This window comes from Nycticebus coucang, chromosome 11 (genome assembly GCF_027406575.1).
Source record: "Nycticebus coucang isolate mNycCou1 chromosome 11, mNycCou1.pri, whole genome shotgun sequence".
In the NCBI taxonomy this organism is placed as follows: Eukaryota; Metazoa; Chordata; class Mammalia; order Primates; family Lorisidae; genus Nycticebus; species Nycticebus coucang.
In genome coordinates, this window is record NC_069790.1 from 112,706,044 (window position 1) to 112,717,513 (window position 11,470).

Genomic DNA, 11,470 nt, shown 5'->3' on the forward strand with positions numbered 1-11,470 from the left:
CCAAACATTATGGAACAGAAATTTAGAAAGAGAACTTAGTGTTATAAAAACAACATTTATAACAATTTATAAATTATAAACAATTGCTATAAATTTATAATAATTTGACATACATGTAATGATATACACATTCATCACTATGATAGGTTGCTATTAGACACAAATGTTAAGCATTTAGGTGACTAATTTCCTTTAGTTTTACCTGGTCTTCTCTTATGATTTAATTATTGTCCCTTGAAACACACAAAGCTTCTCTTCTTTTTCTTATGTACTGAGCAGGGTATATAGCTGATGGCTTGTGAGTGTACAGAGCTGCTAGGATGCCCCAAGATTTTCCACCCTCTTTCTGGCCTTTCTCCACTGTGGCCAAGTGAACTCCCTGTCTGTCTCCTGTCTCCTGTGATTCCAACTTGTCCTTGGTGTTTCCCTTACAGTGTACCTGCTCCTTACATCCACCAAATGCTTGAGCAGCCTTCCTCTGGTTCTAGTCCTTGGTCAACTTACCAGTGCTGGGTCATTGTGGGGGGCGGTTGTGGCGGGCGCCTATAGCTTTGTGGTGCCAATTAGTGCAAGGCATCTTAGGCATCTTAGTTTTGCCTGGTAGCAAGGTCTTTCTAGAACTGGAGGGAAGAATATGTTTGGAGCCCAAAAGACTATCCAAAATTCTTAAAATATACTCAACAAATATGATCAGGTACTCAAAAATGCTCAGAGCAAAGGGAATATGCTTATTTAATTTTTGTTGCAAATTTTGGTTGTAAAATTGTTTTATATGAGATGATGGAATTTCAGAACAGGACAAGAAAAATTTTAGCTTGTGTCTCTTCAGGGCTTTGCTGAAGAACCGAGAACTAGTTTGTTTTGCCTCCTTGGCTGTCTGGTTCTCCTTAAAAGGATCTCTGAGCAGATTTCTGTACTGTCCAGACTGTTCTCCATTCTCATAAACAAGACTCTGAAGGCCCGGCCTTAACTCAGACTGGGATGGGTCTTTGCTTTCCCAAATGTGAGGAGACAGGTGAAAGGGAATTCTCTAAGGAACAGAGATGAGGTCATAGAAGCTGAGTTTATCCATCCTCCATCATGCAACTTTCTTTTTTTTTTTTTTGTAGAGACAGAGTCTCACTTGATGGCCCTCGGTAGAGTGCCGTGGCATCACACAGCTCACAACAAGCTCCAACTCCTGGGCTTAAGCCATTCTCTTTCCTCAGCCTCCCGAGTAGCTGGGACTACAGGCGCCCGCCACAACACCCGGCTATTTTTTGGTTGCAGTTTGGCCAGGGGCCGGGTTTGAACCCGCCACCCTCAGTATATGGGGCCAGCGCCTTACCGACTGAGCCACAGGCGCCGCCCCACAACTTTCTAAATAATGTTCACACCTGCTCACTCTGCATTCTCCATAATAGTTTAGTTGTGTGCTCTGAAGATAAAAAGATTAAATAAAACCAGACTCTGTCCATAGGCCAAACCCTGTTGAACAGTCAGAAATGCTCAGTTCTATAGAAACAGACCTCGTCTCTATTCCAGCTGAGCTGTCTCCATAAAACTGACCTGTGTCCTGGAGATGACTAGCATCCAGTCCCCCAAAGCGGAACACAGAAGCTCATTTTCCCAAATATGCCAAGACTTCCGCTGAGGAACAGCTAAAAATAATAATCATTGACCAGACCACCTGTGTGGATTCCAAAAGAGTTGCAGGTGCGATTTTCACGGGACATGTGGTCTTGGGGAATCACTGGGTTAGAGTGTAGAGTCTGCCTGGGTCTGCCAGTAACCTATGGATGACTGACACCACAATTTGAAGTTCTGTATTTCCTAGACCATTTGCAATTACAAACATTCTGTTTTGCTGTCTCCGTTAAGTATACTTGTTCTTGTCACAGAGAGCAAGGATCATTGGGCTTTCTTCTCACAGATCCTGCGGTAGCTGATGTCACATGATACAGCATCAAATGTCCTTGTTAGGCCTATGGTCACACAGTTGAAATTCTCATTCTGATTGGAAACACTAAATGAGAAGAGAAAGCCACATGGTTAAAGCCCATCATTTTAACCCACCTCTTCCAGATTCCAGAGTGAGGTTTGCAGGTACTATGCTTGGAGGGATGGCAGTCTGACCAGACCCACACGCACCTCCTCTACAAAGGTGCTCGGCCCCCTCTCAGGGGCCCCCAGCTCAGACCCCCTCTCCTAAATCCAGCACCCAAAGTCAGCTCTCAACCTACCCTTTCCTGTCAACTCTGCCGTGAGTTTGTTGGAATTCACCATCTCTAACTCACTTTTGTCAGATGCATATCATGGGCTCCCTTCCCGCTCCCAGATGGACTATTTAGTATTGTATGTGTGTTCATCGCAAGAGGACCAGGAGAAGGTAGAAGGAGATTATCATCTTTCCCTAGAGCTCCACCCACTTCAGGAACACCTGGTTGGGGGTATCTGTCAGCTCTCTCACCTCTAATTGTAATGTGACATCAAACTATGGCTCTGCCACTTCCTAACCTGATGATATTCACCACGTTTCTAAGAACTTTTTTTCCTCTGTTCAACTGTCCACTAAATGGAGAGTAACAAAACCTTTTTTCTATAGCATCAGGTGAATATGACAAGAAATAACACTTGCAAAATGTTTAGTTTAGCGCCTCACATTTAATAAACACTGAGTATATTAACATCCTCCTGTCTGTGGGGAATTCTGGTTATGGGTTGGGCAACTCACTCATTCTCTGAGTTAGCATTTTTATATGAACACTAGGCATATTATGTTCTCTACCAACTTTTACCTGTATGGAATGATTTATAAGAAATAGCTCTTGGGAATTAAAAGTTCATAGCGTTAAGGCATAGAAAAGCTTTTAATGATAGCCTTTCTGTAGATATCATTTGGGGCAATTTGTAGGCCCCTAGTAATAAAATGTGATCTGTGGGTTAAAAGAGACGTATGAGATACATGAAATGATGTAGAAACTGCGTACGTGGATTTGTTCAGATCTTGATTAGAACAAAATAATTTGTTTCATGAATGTTTTTCTCTCTTCTTATGAATGTTTGATACTTTCCACAGCAAAAAGATTATAAAAATGTGTCTCGAAGAATAGGTGTCTCACAGAAAGATGAAGAGCAGAACAGAGTCAAGTCTGAGCCTTTGAGCTGTTCTAGGAGGAACCCATGAATCCCATGTTTGATCTCCTGAGCCAAACCAAGATCCCTAGAAAAACATGCATGTTCACTTACCTGCCATTGAACACAGAGTTGTCAATCCAACGCCATTTCTTCTCTGCACGCTGGTACATTAGGCCAATAAAATACTTTTCAGCACCAGTTATGTTCTGTAGAAATTTCTAGAAATTAAAAAAACAAACAGTTCAACAGTGAATTCTTTACTGATGCCTCCCTTGAATGAATGGGCCCATGATTATATCTGGTTTTGATAACAAAAAAGGCTGATAAAGAACTCTGGGACTGCCTGGGACTGGTACGTACCACCAGCCCTCGGGAGGGGTTGTCAAGCTCCATGGGCATTGTGATCACAGGGCATTGTGATCACCCATTCTTGTTAAAACATGACTGTGAGCTCTGGCTCTGCAGGTGTGCTGTAGAGGACTAAGGATTTGCCTTCCTAACAAATGCCCAGGTGACAATGAGGCTGATCTGGTATACAATCCCAAACAGGTGCCATGCCTCTCTGCGTAGGCATTATTTTCATTGCTGGGGGTTTTATATATACCAAATAAGGTTGAATCAATTCATAACAAAATGTGTTTATATTCCTTGACAGCTTAGCAAAGGAAAACAGGGATATTTAAAAGTGTGTTGCTGGGCGGCGCCTGTGGCTCAGTGGGTAAGGTGCCGGCCCCATATACCAAGGGCGGCAGGTTCAAACCCAGCCCTGGCCAAACTGCAACAAAAAAATAGCTGGGTGTTGTGGTGGGCCTCTGTAGTCCCAGCTACTCAGGAGGCTGAGGCAAGAGAATCGCCTAAGCCCAGGAGTTGGAGGTTGCTGTGAGCTGTGTGATGCCATGGCACTCTACAAAGGGCGATAAAGTGAGACGCTGTCTGTACAAAAAATAAATAAATGAATAAATAAAAGTGTGTTGCTAAAGCAGGTAAATCAAGGAGAAATAATCAAATGCCTATCAAATATTTACTAAATTGACACTAGTCTAAGACATCTTTGTTTTTATATTTAATCAATGAAGCACAAATAACTCCAACCAGAAATCATTCCTTAGTTCTTCCTTCTAAATGTTATCCAATTATGAAATATTTCATTTCATTGATTTTTAAAATTAATTACTGAATTTATGCATTTACCTAACTTTATTTATTTATTTTTTGGTGTTTATTATATGCCAAGTATTGTGCTGGGCTGGGGATCTGGAGACAAATATATTTCTCCTTAAAGCAGGGGATGGCAAATTACAGTCAGCAGGACAAATCCAGAATGTAGCCTGTTTTTGTAAATAAAGGATGTACCCAGGCCCATTTGTTTACGTATTGCCTATGACTGCTTTTGAACTATAACAGCAGAATTAAGTAGTTGTGACCGAGAATTGTGACAAGATAAACTTAAAACGTAAGCATATTATCTGGCCCATTGGGAAAAAGTTTACTAGGCAGAGATAGTAGCCAACGTCTGTAATTCTAGCACTCTGGGAGACTGGGGCGGGAGGATTCCTTGAGCTCAGGTGTTCAAGAGAAGCCTGAGTAACAGGGGGACCCTGTCTCTACTAAAAACAGAAAAACTAGTCTGGCATTGTGGTGGGTGCCTGTAGTCTCAGCTACTCAGGAGGTTACTTGAGTAGAAGGATTGCTTGAACCCAAGAGTTTGAGGTTGCTGTGAGCTAGGACACCATGGCACTCTACCCAGGGAGACAAAGTGAGATTCTGTCTCAACAAAATAAAATAAAATAAGCTTATTGACCCATGATCTAAACCCAGGATTCTTAATCCTTAGTTCTCATGGTGGAAGTCATGCATGGTTTCTAAGGAGAGCTATGAAACCATTGGAATTTTATTGAAAATATTGTGCTTATGTAATGTTTCTGGAAAGAGATGCATATATTTCATCACAGTTTTTAAAAGTTCAGTGATCCATTATTTGAACAGACATAGGTTTAGTAAGAGAAGGCAGATGAATTAACCAGCATGGTGGGGTATCACGGTGTGGTGATGGAAAATACTGACTGGTCTGGCACAAGCAGAAAGGAGGAAGTGATCATTCTACATGGATTTAAAGCTTTTTAAAATAAAGATTATAGATAAGGTGATAGATACTTGAGATGAACTGGGGCAGCCAGCTAACAGAGGATGTGGACTTTCTGGAAGGGACAACACCAGATCGCAGGCGTATGGTAGCCTTTACATCCAGGTAACCCCAAGATGCTCTGCATGGCTGGTGCTGAGGTGGGATGGAGGCGGGTTGAGAGACCAGGCTGAGCAAAGGCAAACACTGGGCTTTGCAAGGCCTGATATGTCATACTAGGAAAACTGGACTTCTACGTGTTTTAATTTGGAAAATGGCAAATCCAGTTTAGAGCCTTAGAGACATTTTTATATCTGTTCTGTGGAGGATAGGTTAAGAAGAGGGCACAACTGGAGTCAAGGAGATGAATTAAAATAATTCTGAAGAACTGAACAACACATTGTGGGGATAGAGAGGAAAGGACTTGGTTAGCAACCGATTTGAGAGGAAGAAAGAAGAAAAGGCCCAGAATACACCCAGCATTCAATCTCGGTGATATGACTACATGCTAGTATTTGGAACACAAGAGGAGAAGCAGTTGGGGTTCATTAAAATTGGCTTGGCTTTGAACATGGTTGAGTTTATGGGACTTTTGAAACATCAAAGTAAAAATTTACATACTGTCTAATGGGGAGAAGGTTGAGCTGGAGATACAGACTTGAAAATCTCGAGCAAACCATTGGTGTGATCACTTTTTCTGGGATTAGCATGGACTGTAAGTGGTGGAGAATGGAAGGACGGAACTTGGGAGGCACCAAAACTGAATGGCTGAGTAGGGGAAAAGAGAACATGAACTTGTTACCCTTTCCTCCATCTTCCTTTCTCCCACTGTCTTGTTTTAGTTTTCTACCTTAAGGCCTTTTTTCTTCCCACTGGGGAACTTAGCCCTAGGTCTGTAGCATTCTGATCTCTGGCCCATCTATTGCCCAGATTTGAAGAGGGCCTTCTTAAAACTTCTTCTCAATCATAAGAGAATTTTTTAGAGGAGTGAAGGGATAGAGGGGAGAGAAACAAGAATGGTGTAGGTAGCACAGTGCCTGGCACTCAGCAAATGCCTAGGATTTAAAAGAGGCATATGTAGACGAAAATAAATTACTGTCTAAAATTGATGAGTGTATGGCTTTTAGAGTCTGATAGATAGGAATTCAATTCTGCGTGTTGTCATTTAGGTGTATGACCTTGATCAAGCTATTTTTCCGTGCTCTTGTTTCCTCATTTATAAAATATAGCTATTAACTCATCCTTGGGGTTGTTGTGGGTTAAATGAGATAATACAATAAAAAATCTCTTTGCTTTGTGTTATCTGTGTTTATTATCAGATTATAAACTGCAAACTCAGTTCTATGACCTTTGTTACTAATTTCATTACTTACATCTTCTTTATTTACTATGCAGACTGGGATGATATATTGACATCTCACTCCCATGAAGTATTCTGTAGTTTTTAAACAACTTTTATACATATCAGCTCATTTGGTCCTTCTTTTGACTTTAAATGTCTTAGCCCATCCCCAGGGTACCAGCTCTCTTGTGCCTTATGGGAACAGCCACAGAGGATGGATTTCTATAGCTCAGGTGCATCTAAAGAACAGGCCCCAATGCTACTGAGAAGACTCTCACAGCAGGGAGCTTAAGCTTCTCAGCCAGCCACCTCCCCCTTCCTCACCCCACCCCACCCTACCCTTGCTCCAACAAACTGCCCAACATCCCACCCACTGAAGCTAGTGTAGGGTGGGCTGCTTGACCAATGTTCTTACCAGTTTCTCTGGCGTGTTGACAATTGCCAAAGTAGACCCTTCCCTTTCACAAAAGTCTCTGCTTTCATTCCAGGGTGATTCAGAAGTGGATAATAAAAAACACGTTCCTTGATTAAAGTCCCAGGATTTTGGACAGACTGAAGACATCCAAAATAAAAAAGAGAGAAAGAGAAAAAAAGTATGAGATTAGTGGTTTGGGCTGTGAACCATGGAACTGAGTCATAAAATAGTAGGACATGGGTTTCTTTATAATGATCATGCTGTTACAAATCATCCTCAATCCAGGAGGCAATTCCACCCAGTCTAAGTGTTTTTCCCTGTCAATAATATGAAGAGAAAGAACTAGAAGGTCTTTATGAGCTCCTTGAGCAAAAAATCTCACAAGAAAGAAGGCAATGGGAAAAGTTGCTTAGGAATTCAGCACCCGAGAACCTAAGGGTTGGAGAGGAGGTGATAAGCATGCACTTTACCTGTTCCATAGCTCCTCGTGGGAATGAAGCTGTCAGGGGTTGGGGAACTGCTTCCAAAAGTCTGTGAGACTAAAATGAAAAGAAAACCTGAAGCTCACTGTATGATGTATGAAACACAAAATCAACAGAGTAGGGCTGTGACTATTTGTCACTGAACTGTGGTGATGATAGGGGACTCTTGGTCACTCTGAGCTAGAAATTTTAAATATTTTCTTTCTTTGAACCTTCGATCAATTTACCACCATTGTTTGTCATGTTGAGTACCTGAAGTCTTATTTCATATCTTCCTCTTTCAGTGTGATAAGAGTTATGAGATGTTGAGAAAAAGAACAGAAGAAAGGCAAGTAGTGGAGGAACTCAATAAAGGAGGGGAAGCCTCTCATTCCTTTTTTACACAGCAGAGCCTCTGTAAGTTGACCACCTAAGTGACTGTAACCAACTGGTCAACATATGGAGGTGGTCAATGTAGGGAGGTACTCAACTATGGAGATTCTATTGTATATACCTTTAACAGTGTTATCCCTAAAGAGCTGTTGGGAGCATTTCCACCCTAGATTCCATGTAGTATCTTTGCTATTTTTCTTGCCTCTGGTGTCTCAAAGCCTATATGAAAACTCACAATCCTTCTAAGAGGTTGAGTCTAATTGGAACAAGTTTTAGGCCCATAGGGTTATTGGCAGCAGGTGAACATTCTGGAGATCTCCTGTAAGTAGAGATTGGATCCATTCATTTCTTTAATTACAACTAGGGACTTCATTTTCCTGGGAACACTGGCTATCTAAGCAGGCAGCTGCAGTGGCTTCATGGCTGGTCAAACCTCTTTTCTATGGTTCCAGTTATTTATTCATTGTGGCTAAAGATCACTTTATTTTATCTTGACAGCAAATTAATTTACTTACATTCTTTTAATAAAATGGACAAATTAGCATTCACTTTTTATTTCAGTTGGCAGTTCATGGACTATTATTGGGAAATACGGAACTTCTTGGCACAGTCAGTGGAGATGTCTGTATGTTTTCTCATGAATATGTTCACTACTCATATTAATATTTCTTTTGTGTTCTCTTAAGTGATGGGAATAATACCTTCAGACTGGGCCATTACAGAATCTATGAACTTGGGACTAAGATAAAAACTGAATGCTAATTTATTGGTTTTCATAAGGAGAAAACAGATACGCTAGCATTGACTTCTTATTTCATTTCCCAGTTCATGGACTCTTTGTAATATCTACTAGCCTGGTTTTTTCCTCCCTACTTTGGAGTTATAACTGAAAGAACCCGATAAATATTTTATGAGTATGTTCTCCATGTGGCTCACTGTGCTAGGTATCTTAGCTGACACAAAGATAAATGGGAAATGGTCTTCCCTTAAAGATGTCAATAGTAACATGATAAGAAGGAGTGTGAGGGAGGTCTCTGGAAAAGTTTCCAGAGGAAGAGCCATGCCTTACTCAGCTCTTCATCCTCCATAGCTTCTGGCATGGACCTTGTGCTCTACAGATCATGGTTGATCAATTGCTCCTCTTTTTATTCCTCTTCTATGGTCCAGCATAGTACTTGGCATACAGAAAATGTACTTAACACAACCTTTTTCTTGGTGGTACATAGACTTATTATAATAATTCCGTACAGGTATGCACCCCTCATCCCTTCAGAGTCTATAAAGCACTTCTACATTTCATTACAATGATTACAGATAAGTCACTCTCACACCCAGGAGTAAAACTCAGAATCAGAAATTTCCTGAGTTCTGACAGGAGTCTGATAGGAAATTTTTAATTCCCATCTATAAAAGGAAGGGAATTAATTAGAAGATTTTGGGGGGTGCTTTGTGCAAAAAAAATTTCTTGGGAAAGGAGGCCATAAAGAAGGTGTCTAAGAGCTGTGCCTGGAGAAGCCGGGTGGTAGGGAAGAGGTGCCTCCCTCCCCTGGCATGTTACCTGTTCCGTAGCTCTCTGTGGGGATGAAGCCATCATTACTTTTGCCAAAAATCTGTGAAACTGCAAAGAAAATCAGCTGTTGGTTCAACCCCAAATGTGGCTGCATGACAAATATAACAGACAATCACCACCAGAAGGTACCAGGGCACTGTGACTATTAATGGGGAATATTGAACTCTCTGACTCATTAAGTGGAGATATATGTGAGGGTGTGTGTGTGTGTGTGTGTGTGTGTGTGTGTGTGTGTGTATTTGTGAGTATGTTCACTTACTCATATTCGTATTTCTTCCTTGCTTTTGTAAGTGATAGACACCTTCAGATTGGGCCATGAGGATGGCACCTCTTACCCAACTGCCTCCTACTCACATTTCCTTCCTCATTTATTTTCTGTAGGGCTGGAGAAGATTCTACCTACTGAATTACAGTAAAATCCTTTGATATGAGGCTTCTTTACTAAGTATTTGGGTGAATTAATATATATGTACATAGAGAGAAATTTTTCCCTCAGTTAAATCCTGTTACTTTATAAACTAGAACTGCATTTTCAAATTTTAACAATACCAAGCACTTCCAAGTATTTTAACTCAGATTACCCAACAAATAATTCCATAATAAAAGCTTTGTGTGGGGTTCTAAACCATCCAACATGGGTCAGTTCTGTATCTTGGACATAGACAAAGGAACTGGCCCATCATGGGGAGTGAGGAAAGCATTGCCAATTGCCCTTGGGCTGGGTTGGTTGCCCTCAGGAAGACAATTTTGGGCACTTAAGCTTTACATTCAACCTTGCATTCTGAGAGAAGAGTCAAACAGCAAGACGACATGGAGGTTAGGCAAGAGGTTGCCCAGATACTTACAGTACAGTAGAAATAAGGTCATTCCAACAACTTTAAGCACCACTACGATAAATCCAGAGATTATCATGTGCCAATTCATGATGGAGATTCAGGAATTAGATTTCTGTTGGGATTAGAGCACAACAGAATCAGAATCTGGGGACAAGTATATTGTTCACCTGGACACATCTCAACCTCTTGCTCAGAGCACCTATGTGAGGTTTAGAAGTCAGGCTTGTCATTGATAGGAACAAGAAAGAGACCACATGGGCTCCAAGTGCTGATAGGACCTTATGCTAGTTGGAGCCTTTGAACTTGGCATCCCTAACTCTAGACCTCAGCCCCTGTTCCCCTTTGTGGCATCTGAAACTCTAATAAGTAAATCCTCTCTTTGGTCAGGGTATATACTTTCTAAGTAACTTAACTAAGAAGTCTTAGGTTCCCAAGAACCTTAGTTTGTAGCAGTTGTTCATACTGACTTCAGTTGTCAGAAGCCTCAGTCCTCAAAGTGTCAACATTTGGGGACAGGATAGAGAGATGTTTCTGAAGGTGTTGGCATTGGGGAAGAGCCAATAGTCTTCACAGAGAGGACAGACAGACAGACTTACCTGCTCTCTCCCTGGAAGGCTGGGCTGGAGCCAATGCGAGTCTTTCCAGGGGTCTGAGATTGGTGTGGTGGACACAGGCTCTGTCTCTTGAGAATATGCTCCTTCTGCTTAGGCAACGTCCTTCCTTTCCTGTGGTCTTGCTGTCTTGGTGGCATCTCAGAGCAAATACTTCTTCCCGTTCTTGGCAAAGGGAGCAGGCGGGGCAAAGAAGGGAAGGGAGTCTCTAGCTGCCCCTGCAAGAGGAAGGTGCCTGCAAGGGGACTTCTAGTACATGAGAATGTTTTGAGGAAAATTTGAAAAACAAAACAATTCAACAAAGACTCATTCTACCCCTGTGTCTCAATCCCTTTGAAATATAGTGGGAAGCAAATGCAGTAAAATATTAACAAGTAGTAAATCTGGGTAAAGAGTATCTGGAAGTATGACATTTCTGCAAGTCTGAAATTAAGTCAACATAAAAATGTTAAGAAAAGAAATCCAGTGGGGCGGCGCCTGTGGCTCAGTGAGTAGGGCGCCGGCCCCATATGCCGAGGGTGGCGGGTTCAAACTCGGCCCCGGCTGAACTGCAACCAAAAAAAAAATAGCCAGGCGTTGTGGCGGGCACCTGTAGTCCCAGCT

At 41.7% G+C, this 11,470-nt stretch overlaps 1 protein-coding gene across 2 annotated transcripts; it reads right to left on the reverse strand.

Moving 5' to 3' along the window:
* On the reverse strand, positions 1-10,980 carry CLEC5A (C-type lectin domain containing 5A). Of its 2 annotated transcripts, XM_053553971.1 has the most exons (7): positions 10,853-10,980; positions 10,266-10,368; positions 9,409-9,468; positions 7,467-7,535; positions 6,997-7,133; positions 3,229-3,335; positions 1-2,005 (listed from the first exon to the last, which is right to left on the reverse strand). In XM_053553971.1, exons 2-7 carry the CDS (start codon positions 10,342-10,344, stop codon positions 1,891-1,893), a joined length of 567 nt encoding a protein of 188 aa, XP_053409946.1. In that variant the 5' UTR covers positions 10,345-10,368; positions 10,853-10,980; the 3' UTR covers positions 1-1,890. The 2 variants fall into 2 exon arrangements, with proteins under 2 accessions (XP_053409946.1, XP_053409947.1); XM_053553972.1 differs by lacking the exon at positions 9,409-9,468.
* Between the last annotated feature and the right edge of the window lie 490 nt (positions 10,981-11,470).